General features: G+C 38.7%; 1 protein-coding gene across 1 annotated transcript in view; it reads right to left on the reverse strand.

Annotated features, from left to right (window-relative positions):
* Nucleotides 1-870: 870 nt before the first annotated feature.
* The window catches only part of FAM241A (family with sequence similarity 241 member A), a 48,799-nt gene continuing 37,113 nt past the window's right edge, over nucleotides 871-12,556 (reverse strand). Inside the window, exon 2 of the mRNA XM_075543917.1 lies at nucleotides 871-3,584. Within this exon, the coding sequence (XP_075400032.1) occupies nucleotides 3,339-3,584 (246 nt within the window). The 3' untranslated portion in view covers nucleotides 871-3,338. The remainder of the gene's footprint in view (nucleotides 3,585-12,556) is intronic.

Genomic DNA, 12,556 nt, shown 5'->3' on the forward strand with positions numbered 1-12,556 from the left:
TTGCTTTTATTGACAAAAACTGGTCTATTTTGTGCTCAAAGTTATGTTTTCCGTGTGCTTTGACCCACGGAGCCTCTCAGACATGCAGGGTTTAGTTTTAACTTGCAGCATGCGCTCTCACAGCGGGTGATGGATTCTGTGGCGTGAACAGAAATGTCTCAGTGGAGTCCTGCTTCAGGTGGTGCCCAGAGGACGTGCTCTCCCTGCCATACGACAGACACACCTCTGCACACGCCTCCACAAATCACTGCATTTCTATATTGAGGACAAGAAATTGATTCACGTAGACTCTGTTTCTAGGTCTTGACCCTTTTTCCTCGAATGGAGGGCTGACAGCATGGGTGACCTATCCATTCATAATCTAATAATCCTACCTATGTAATTTGTTATGTCTTCATAATTAATAAGCTTCTAAAATTGTCTTATATCTGAGATCAAAATGATTGAGAATCATTTTAAATCTAATTCGGTCTCATGTCATGACCCACAGAGAGTGCCTGCTCCTTTATGCTGGAGCCTATCAGTCCAAGCCTCCTTAGAGGCGAGGGCGGCGATGGCGAGACTTGTCCAAGAGGAAGATCCTGGACAAACGCACTGACCCGGTGGCTGCAGCATTGGCCCAGGCAGAGGAACGACTGTGAGGATGGCACAGTGTTTTGTCCTGTTGCACAGAGGGTCACTGTGGGTCAGAACCAATTGGACAACACCTACCAACAACAGCATCTGTATAATCTACATTCTCTTACCTTGTACCATCGAAAATAGTCTTTTTTAGGCAAAGTTTCTTTGTTTCCTCCTAGCAAAGCATAAGATTTAATGGTTTACTGCACTAGTCAATAATTTATATAGAAAGAAGAGCAGCAAAATATCTCATTTCTTCATATAATTTAATACATGCCCCAAACAGCATTGAACAAATGCATAGTGTTGATGGCTGACTCAATGATAACTGTTAAAACTTACTTTTAAGATATTTTCTCCAGGAACCCAAGTGGAAGGCGAATTTTGAGAATGACAAGGGCAACGGATGTATAAGGGTGCTTTGCACAATTGATGTATGTTATGGATTGTGATAAGTTGCATGAGCCCCAGTAACATGATTAAAAAAAAAAAGATATTTTCAACACTAGGCACTGGTGGAACCATAGCTGTTATCATGTGCAAGGTGTCTTTTTGCACTCCAAAGGGAAATGAAAATTCCCAGTAGCATTAGAAAAGGATGTACTTATTAATATTTCATGCAGATAAAAAAACTCTCATTACTCTTACTCTGAAAACCTTACAACTCTACCGTACCAATGAAGACAGCTTTCAAACAGCTTGCACTTAGGCTTAGTACATAACGTCTTCTAGAAAAGTATTGCAAACCCAATAAAAACACAATGAAATAATATAAGTTTTTTGTTTTTAAAGTGAAGATTTTAAAAGGCATGTCTTTATACAGATACACAGTGCTTTTTAGCGCCCTCTGACAGGTATTTGCGTTTAGAGTGATCTGATCCAGAAATCATGAGTCCAACATCTGTCATTAATATTCTGCTTCAGAACAGGAAGATGTTGAGCATTGACAGAACAGTTTTTAATCTGGTCTTGGTCAAAACTTTACAAAGAGGAATAATAAGCACTCGATAAAACTGCTAAGAAGGAATATACCTTTGCCCCCGATTCTTCTTTGTATCTTAGATAATTAACGACATGTCCTTTGTCTAGATAAGTAAAGCCTTTGCGCAGAGAGTACAGATTTGATGATCTCTAATAAAATCCAAAATGTTACTAAAGCCATTTTCCACTTTCAAAGTGTATTTAAAGAAATGGTTATTTCAATGTAAAATCCCAAAGAGCTGAGACCCCTCAATAACATAGCTAGCCAATTACTTACATGGCTTTTACCTAAGAGTAATACTATTACAACCGATTGCTAAATTCCAAATTTATACATTAATAGTAATCCTAGCCATTAACTTTCTTATATCTTTATAATTATATACTGTAGGATTATATTTTCCAATACAGATATAAAAAAGAGGGAGGAGTATTTTTTCCCTTACAGAGTAGTAAAATATTTCAGCCACAAAACAAATTTAATTTAGAGGGGAAAAACAAACAGACAAAAAAATCCAAAACTATGCCAAGATAGGAAATTCATTGTTTTAAATTTTAGATTGTTATAAAAGAACTATAAAATTGTAAATTTCTGGAAAAAATACACTGAAAATGTCTCTCTACGAGAAATATATGGAGCTTGTTAGATACAAGAAAATACAGCATTATCATAGAGTACAGCAAAGTATGGGCCTGGTTTTTAAGACTTAAAAATTTCACAAAAAGTAATTAGCACCAAAATGCTTTAAAACCTAAAATAATATACTAAAGGGATTCCAGGCCCCAGTTTTAGACTTACAAAAAATTACATTTAAACGTGGTAAGTTTCTCCAACAATATATATATATATATATATATATATATATATATATACTTTAATCTTTAGAAAACATGCTAGCTTCACTGATTTCTCATAGTTTTAAGGTAGTCTATGGTAATTATCGTTTACATTGTTTTGGATTGAGCATGGACAATGGAAATCCCAACATTTCTCTAATAATATAAAATTATTTGGTGGGGATGTGAGTAAATGGTGAATAAAATTCTACATATAACCTCCTCCCTGGGGGATGGACAACAGAAAAGTGGGTGAAGAGAGATGTCAGACAGTGTAAGACATGACAAAATAATAATAATAATTTATGAATTATGAATGGTTCATGGGGGAGGAGGACAGAAGGGGACAAAAGAGGAGCTGGTATTAGGAGCTCATGTAGCAAGCAAATGTTTTGAGAATGATGAAGGCAACAAATATACAAATGTGCTTGACACAATGGATGTATATATGAATTGTGATAAAACTGTATGAGCCCCCAATAAAATGATTGAGAAAAACCTCAAAGTTTGTAGCTCCTTGCTTTCAACATTTTTACTCCCTTCTAAGATGTTTTTCTGAAAATCTTTATAGGAATTATGCTTACTGATTAGAATCCCACATCCTGTTATTTGCCTTGCTTGCTTTTTGGTGGTGGGATTTAAGATTTGGGATGGGGGAAGGGGCTTAAAAGTGGGGACATAACCATAATAATGAAGGCAGAGTTTTGAATTAGCTACACATTGTATATTCAACCCAATAATAATCAAGAGTTAAGTTTAATTTTAGACAAAATCCATTTACAAAATAGCACACAATTTTAAACAAGGCTAAAAATGTCAACTTTCATACAGTGAAATCTATAAATCCATCAATTACGTAAAATGGGTTAGAAAGATCAACAGTTCACTGCTCCGCCTGTTTACTGTTGCACATAAACGATGACAAGGCAAAGAACTGCCACTAGTCCAAGCGCTTGCAGGCCCAGGAACCACAGCATAGCCCAGAAGAAGACGACTATTACTGGTTCCACAATTCGTTCTCCGAAGTATAGTCTCGTGAAACCCATGTTGAGAAGACCTTTGTTCAGTCCACCAAACAGTGTTCCCATCTTTTTGTAGTCATCTCCAACAGGCTCGCCAGTGTGGGCTTGGGGTTCTTTACTATCCTTCAAAAAGAAAACAAGACAAAATACACTATGAAAAATACACGAATGCCTTGAGGAAATAATGCCTAGTTCACATTTTTTAACCTTTTCAAGTTAATTCAATAACTATACGCTAACTTTTTTTGTGTGTGCTAACTTTATATGATGCGATTGACCTGTATAACGATCATCTAATCGACATTTCTTTCAACTCTGTCTGGACCACCTTCCCAGAACATGAGAAACACTGACTTCTGTGGAATCGATTGTGACTGGAATTTTAACTATCTGAATGCTAATTTACAAGATGAAGGGAAGTAGCTGATTCACTTCTGTACATTTCCTGATTTCCTGGAATGGCCTAGACAGCTGCTTAAATGAAGAGTGATAAGGGTTCTATTTCTCTTGTTAGTACGTGTGTCTTCAGAACCTTCCCTATCAGTATTCTGCTGCCAAAGGTGCCCTGGTGGCACTGTAGTTAAGAACTCGGCTGCTAACTGAAAGGATGATGGTTTGAACTCACTGGTTACTGCTCCACAGGACAAACGTTTCTGTAAAGATTGTAGCCTTGGACGCCCTATCGGGCAGTCTACACGGTTTTGTAGGGTCATTAGAAGGAAGTTGGAACAGACGCAACCAACAGCTTTTTGTCCCGTCCCCCCCAGCACACACTTCTTTTAATGGGGCAGGTGCCCTGATCACTTCCTTTTTCGACCAGTCTTCTGACATGGAGACTTGAAGGGCAGCAGCGTGTGCAGGGCTTGCTGAGCAACCCTCAGATGCTATGGCTGTGATCTCCAAGCCATTTTCTTTTCATCGATGCAGCAAATCCTTACCGAGTCTCTGCTCTGTCTCAGATAGCCTTTTAATTTGCCGTGGCTAGCTCACTAACGACATATAATAAGTATACTGCAAAAGAAAAACATACATATACTGCAAAAAAGAAAAAAAACCCAGCTTTCAACGCTCAGAATTGGTTACTATAGAAACCCTCTGTAATTCTCTTCATGTACAATTTAATTATGAATTGCTGAACCTGTCTGGAGCTAGTGAAGTAGTGGATCTAGGTGAAATGCAGACATCAGTATAGACCACTGCAGTTTTCTGTTCAAATTCTACTCAAAAGCTTCTTGTAAGGAGAAACATAATTTAAAAATAGGGATTATTTTATACACGTATGCCAATAGTCCATTTAGAAGCCAGTATCTCAGAAAATGTACATTTGTGCCCAGTGTACTTAGCCAAGAATATTTCCTTTTTCTATTACCTTCCAGTCGTATTTAAGACCATCATGCAGTTATTAAGCTGCTACTGTCTCTCAACTTTAAACATACCCTTGAGAACATTTCTGGTTTCCTGTTTAGTAGACGATACCAGAGAGGCAATGCATGGGTGGGCAAAGAAGGAATTTATTCTTATTTGCTTCTGTGGGCTTCTTGATCCTGTTAGTTTTACCCTGGCAATAGTTCTTCATTCTGACAGCAGGAGGACCTTCCAGTAGCAATCACTGATTCAATGGGGGTTACTGGACACTTGCAGAACCACGTTCATTGGGTTTCCTTGAGAACCAGCTCCAAACCCATGAGCTTCTGCTCTCGGCCTGTGCGGTCTGTGCTGTGAGCTCAGACACACCTGCACCAGGCCAGGCCTCCTTCTCAGAAGTCTGAGTTTCAGTTTCAAGCAGTCATTTTCCTATCATCTCAGGTTTACAAATTCCACCTATTTTCTTTGCTACCCCAGAGATGGTATGGTGGCTGCTCTGGCTGCTGTATTTCTATGATACTTGAGTGCAGTCATTAAAAAAATATATAATCGATATCAGAATTAATAAGAGGTCCTGTTAAAAAAATTGTTCGAAATGTGCTTTACACAATTGATACATGCATCGATTGTGATAAGAGTCATAAGAGCCCCCAATAAAATGATTAAATAAAAAAGATCATTTGGCCTCACCAACCTGGGTTTCTGATTAAATTACTCTAGAGTAGGACTTGAAGTCTAAAATTTTGCATTTCTAACAAGCCCACCACTTCCCCTCCAAATCAAACCTGTGGCCATCAAGTCAATCCCAACTCCTGGTGGCCCCATGTGTTACAGCCTAGGACTGTCATCTTTCTAGAAGCACATTGGATAGGGTCTTACAAAGTTAATGGAAAAATGGAATTTAAAGATTTTTATAAAACTTTCCTACAAACGTTTTGAACTCCCTCACACATCTTTGATGATGGGTGGGTTCAGCTTCTGAATTGTCTGTCTTTAGGTGAGCAGCGCAGAGGAAGCCAGCCAAGGACCCAGCACATTTCCAGGTGATGGTAATCATACTTGCTTGGTGACCATCCCCTGAAAACCACTACCTTAGTGGTTGTTTTGGTTTTGTTTTGCTTTTGCCATTTTTTGCTTCTCAACAACTAATTAACAATCCTTTGTATTAAACTTAAAATTTTTTCATATGTTTTATTGACACAATTTACATATCATGTGAGTCAATGTTTTCAACATATTAAAGAGTTGTGCAATCATGTATTAAAATTTGTTAAAATAATTGGCATAGTTTTTCTCTCTCTGAATTTCATGGCTACAAAAGAAAACCTATGTCATAAGTAACATGCTTTGTAATTATACCTTATCAAATCTAAGTTCTTTCAGAAGCCATCATTTAAATCAGTATTCATCTATTCAACTCTTATTTGCTTATAGCTGGTATAAGATGGAGAGGCATATGTTAGGTCCAGGCCAATGGAAAACAAAGCTACTTCACTCAGAACATCAGAATTTAAGGAGAATGGATATGTGGAATGGTGTAAATTAAGACAAATAATGATATTAATACAATATATACTGAGGGTTGAGGAGAGGAGTTGATATAAATGATTTCAAGAAGAAAAGAAAATATCAAAAATGATAAGGACAGCAATAGCATAATTATGCTTGATTTAATGGAACTATGGATTGTAATAATATTTGTAAGAGCTCCTTGATGTATGGATTGTTACAAGAGCTATAAGAGTCCCCAATAAAACGATTAAAAAAACCAAACCCCAAAACATGCCCCAAAGAGCTTGGGAAAATTTTAGGACATGCTTAGAAAACATGGGTTCACTTAAATTCCTTTAGTAGAAACCCAAGGTTGAAGATTTCCATTATCAGTCATAAGTAATTATTATTATTTTATGTCTTTTTTTAATCATGAGAACTATGTAAAGTTTTATTTCTTATTCTACTCATACAATTTAAAATAAGTGATAAAGGGAAGAATGAATGAACAAAATCGAATTTTTGTAATTTTGCAAACTATGCTACAATCAGATCAGATAAATTTTAACATGACTTTAAAAAGTGATCATTCTCCACATAGAATCCCATAGTGCCACAGGAAGTTGGTAAAGTAGTGCAAAACTCGGGTTCAATAATGGAGCCATGGTTGTGTGTCTACTGTATGTTTACACAGAATTACGCCAGAATTATGTTTCAGCTATCGTTCCCGGACATCATGTCAATGCTGACTCACAGGGATCCTCTAGGACAGGGTTCTAGAGATGCTAAAGTCTTCATAGAAATAGAAAGCCTCATCTTTCTCCTACTTTCATAGTTAGATTTATGTACAAATATAATTTTGTATTGCTTTATATATTTTCACTTCTATTATAAAATGAGATAAAGAAAATGCTGCAGAAATACCTCACACCCAACACTAACTAGCTAAGTGACCTTAGTCAAATTACTTCACTTTTCTAAACTTAATCCATAAAGTATACTTATATATCTCGTTCTGATACTGATCATTTTCATTCAAATATGTTAATCAGTCCTTTCTTGATAATTTGATTTCCAAATGATTTTTTTCCTTTACTAATGTGCTGTGATGGGTCAATTCCATGTTTCTCAGTTTCCCATACTTCTCATGATAATATGCTAAGTTAAACACACACACACACACACACACACACACACACACACACACTCTTGTTCTTGCCCAGTATTTTTTTTCCTGGGAAAGCACCGGAGATGGGGATTTCATTGAGAAGTCTTCTGGTCCCTCATCCTTCCTCACTCCTCCAATGTCTAGCTCGTATTGCTGAGATTGTTCCTAACATCTTTTTCAAAACTTTTATGTCTTTCTTTGCCCCCCCTCACTGTTCTAAATTTAATCTATGGACACACATTTCTTTTAATCTACCCACATTTTGTACTTTGGGGCTTTTGTTGTTGCTGGTGAAGTTTTTTTCCCCCCTTCCAGGCATGTGGGTTTAATTGAAAAGAAAGAACCTGAAGCTGATATGGCCTCTTCTGAAGATTTGCTCTACATTCTTTGTAAGATGATCTAAATTGACAAACTACTGTGAATTTTTCAAGGGGAGAAGTAGGGTTTACGACACTTAAATCTAAACAGGGACTTAGTTAACTCCTAGAGGCAGCAATGATCACATCATCTCTGATTTTAGCTTGCAGTAGGATTGAGAATGCCAGTGGGGGATCCTATGAAGATAAGTTTGAAGAAGCAATGACTGCTGAAACTTACTGCTACAGCTTCTTGGAATTATAAAAACCTTCATATATAAACAAAATGAGAACAGTATAATGAACCCCCATGTGCTCATCAACCAGATGGAAGAGTTACAAAGATTTTGCCACATTTATTACAATTTATTAATATAGGAACTCTAAAGGAGGGGAACAGAGTTAAAAGAATCCTTAAAAAAATCCTAAAAGTGACATATCTTTCCAGGAGAAGTTTCATAAAAACAGTAAAGACATGTAGGAAAGAGTGTAAAGCAAACACTGCCTTGAGTTGATGCTGACTCATAGCAAGCCAAAGATGATGAGAACTGCCCCTGCGGGTTTTGGAGACATAACTCTTTACAGGAGTAGAAAATCCTGTCTTTCTCCCTTGGAGCAGCTCTTGGGTTCAAGCTGATGGGTTAGCAGCTCATCACAGAACCACTGCACCACCAGGCCCCCTTACTCAGGAAGGAATAAATTATCTTAAAGGAAAACCACATAAAGAAAAAGTAAATGGGTAGACAATTCTTACATAAGTAATAATTGACTCAATCTTATTATAGTATTTTCTCTAATGGGTACAAATAGTGGTATGCTGATAAACACTTAATAATAGGCTTTGTGAGGGCTGGAAGGGAGTCCTGATTTGTAGCAGTTGCCAATTCTGTTTTATAGAATTTTCTGTAGTGTATTTCCACCACGGCCAATTGCAAGCTAGTGGCATTTAGAAAAGGACTCCAGGTTGCACAGTGGTTAAAATGCTCGGCTACTAACTGAAAGGTTGGTGGTTCCAACCCATCAACTACTCGATGGGAGGGAGATGCAGCAGTCTGCTTCTGTAAAGATTGACACCCTTCAAACCCCGATGGGGCAGTAACAGTCTAAAGCTCACAATGAATTTGAATCAATGCAACAACAATGGGTAACATTGAACAATAATTATCTTCATGGACTCAAAACATACCAATGGTTGAGGGTCGTTTGGTTCTGTCACACATAAGGTCTCCAAGGAGTCGCAGTTAACTCCAAAGCAACGAGGGACAACACAAACAATATCCAACAACTCAACTCAGAAAGTTTTTTGAGCTGTGGCAGGTTCCAGCACCTGCACCACTTAGTAAATACAATATTGCCTGCTCCTCACTTATTGAGTCTCCTCATCCGATATTTCACATTAATTATGAGTAATGAAAAAATCTATCCAACTATTTTTCGAATCAATGAAGCATGTTGGTAGTAGTTCCTGATGGGGCCCTGACTTGTGGATCCAGTATGCACTTAGAAAGGAAGTGTGAAATACATTCACTGCTTAGGAGGAGAGGAAGCATGGTCAAAAGGTAAGGGGGGTTAGAGTAGGGGCTGGTGGAGATAGGATGTTGCTCAGTGGGTTCGGGGAGATGCCGGGCAGTGTAAGATAAGGTAAAATAATTATTTATAAACTATTAAGGGTTCAGGGGGAAGGGGGAAGAGGGGAGGGAGGGGGAGGAGAAAAAAAAGGAAACCGAGCAGATTCCAGGAACCCAAGTGGAAGGTGAATTTTGAGAAAGCGAGGGCAACGGATGTATAAGGGTGCTTTGCTCAATTGATGTATGTATGGATTGTGATAAGAGTTGTATGAGCTCAATAAAAAATTTATTAATAAAAAAAGCAGCCAGTACCCCCCCCCACCTCCAGTGTCAAAACAGTTACCATATATACTTGAATATAAACCGGCCCGAGTATAAGCTGGGTACCTAATTATTACCTGGGAAACCAGAAAAACTGATTGACTCAAGTATAAGCCTAGGGTGGAAAATGCAGAAGCTATTGGTGTGTTTCAATAATAAAAACAAATGAAAATAAAATTGCTAAAAATTGAGACATCAGTGGGGTAATGTATTTAAATATTTATTTTAAATAAGAAACATAAATAAAAGGACAAGTCATTTAACATTAGTAAACCAGTACAGTAAGTGGAAAATAAGTTCAACAAAAACAATAAGGTATCAACCATGATACCTTAAGAGTACTATTCCCTGAGCTCAATCAACAACCAAGCTAAAATGTAAAGAGTTAAAATCCTTCAAAACTGGATTCCTCATCATCATGCGTATCCCAATGCAGAGCTTCAGCTGGTGTGAGGTTATCATAGACGCTGTCCTCACTGAGATCGCCGTCATCACCATCACTGCTGTCATTTTCATACAAAGCACAGCCTTCACTGTCATCCACAGTATGACCAATACTACATTTCTGGAAGGCACGTCGCACCATGTTTTCTGGAATGTCTTCCCATGCATCTCGAACCCGCTATGCTATTAACTCTATGTCAGGCTTCATGAGATTTCCTCTTTTTGTTAGTCAGGCTTGACCAGATGACATCCATTCATGCCACATCCTTCACACACGGTCTTTAAAAGGCTTATTCAAAGATACACGTCATAGGACGGCTCTGATTGGTTAGATGTGAGTAAACAGAAATTCAAAGCCCTGCAGTGTCAGCAGGGCTTTGAACGAACAGCGGAGAAACGGAAATCACCCGAGAGATAACGGGTGCTCATCCCGTTACCTCTGACGGGAGGGGAGGGCAGCAAGATGTTACACCTTGCTGGGGTACCACTGACCTGTGTATAAGCTGAACCCCAGTTTTCCAGCACATTTTTTGTGCTGGAAAACTCGGCTTATACACGAGTATATACGGTACTTTCTTCTTGGACTCTTTGATATCAGCTCCCCTTTATCTCCTTCCTCCTCCACCCTTCCCTTAACATTGTTGTTATATATCATTATACAGATACATATATATGCCGCATCTTACCCCATCCAATATATCTATTCACCTATAATTCTGCGATTCACTCCCCTTGAGTGGGGTTAGACAGTCATCATTGCTATGAGCCCCTTCTTCACTCACCCCCGACCCCCATCTTCCTGAATCCTCAGGGAATCATTGCTCCTGTTGCTGTTCCTTAAGGGTCAAGGGTCATCCATCCTGGCATTGCTGGATCTGACTATCTTAATTATACATATAAACATACATAGGTCTAACAGCATTAATGAGGTGAAACCTAAGTCTTGATAGTAAGGAGATTTAGTATTAAAGAACTAGAGGATAGTTAAGCATTTCATTAGTGCTACACCGCACCTGAATTCTTTACCCCCCACCCTATGTGGCCCCTCTGTGAGGACCTGCCCAATTAACTAGCAGCCAGAATCTTGAAGGTGGAGCATTCTTACTGCTGGGGAGGAAGTGGGACCTTGGGGTCTGCGGTCAGCTCCTAGCTTTGTGGGGTGGGATGGGATAGGTTACAGTCAGAAGAAGCCCTGGGACAAGGCATCTGGGTGCCTGGGCCACAGAACTCCAGGACAGCTGACTGGTATCTGCATCCCCTTGTACTTCCTCCATGCCCCTTCCTAGGATAGCACAGGTGAAGGTGGGGCAAGATACTTTGGCTTGGGTGGAGTCAGCTGTAGTTTAAAGATAAGTGCAGGGCCTGGGCGTGGCCACCAAGGCCTTAGAAGCAGCTTTGGATTGCTATTTTCATGGGGATGTAGGAATAAAGGGGAAGAACACTCATTGCCCACTGAGAGCTGGAATGGATGGAATACCAATTGAAATGTTCCAACAAACTGATGAAGCACAGGAAGCACTTGTGCATCTATGCCAAGGAATTTGGAAGACAGCTACCTGGCTAATCGACTGGAAGAGAGTCATATTTGTGCTCATTCCAAAGAAAGATGACCCAACAGAATTTATACATTATCTAATAATATAATTAATATCACATACAAACAAAATTTTGCTGAAGATAATTAGTAATGTACTGACAGGGAACTGCCAGATTCAGAAGAGCATTTGGCAAGAGGGATAGAATTTGGATTTCAGATGACTCTGACTAGAAGAAGAGATGACAAGAATGCGGTTCACTTGTGTTCTACTGACTATGCAAAGGCATTTGAGCGAGTAGCTTCTAACATACTATGGATAACAATAAGAATAGGAATTCCAGTACACTTCATAGTGTTTACCCAGAGATTATACACAGACCAAGAGGCAGTTGTTTGAATAGAACAAGGAGATACTGTGTGGTTTAAAAATGAAGAAAAGCGTGTCAGGATTGCATCCTTTTACTATATTTATTCATTCTGTTAGAACAAAGCAAATAATTCGAGAAGCTGGAATCTTTAAAGAACACAGCATCAGGAGTGGATGAAGGTTTATTGACAACCTGTGATATGCAGATGACACAATCCCGCTTGCTGAAAGTGAGGAGGACTTGAAACATTTGCTGATGAAGATCAAGCACTGTAGCAACATGGATTTCAACTCACTGTACAGAAAACAACTTGATCAATAGATAACATCATGATACAAGGAGAAGAGATTGAAGTTGTCAAGGATTTCATGGAGTTTGCTTGGATCCAGTCAATGCTCATGGCAGCAGCAACAGCCAAGAAATCGAATGACATGTTTCATTGGGCCAATCTGCTGCACAAGACTTATGAACAAAGGT

The sequence above is a fragment of the Tenrec ecaudatus genome, chromosome 3, assembly GCF_050624435.1.
Source record: "Tenrec ecaudatus isolate mTenEca1 chromosome 3, mTenEca1.hap1, whole genome shotgun sequence".
Taxonomy (NCBI): domain Eukaryota; kingdom Metazoa; phylum Chordata; class Mammalia; order Afrosoricida; family Tenrecidae; genus Tenrec; species Tenrec ecaudatus.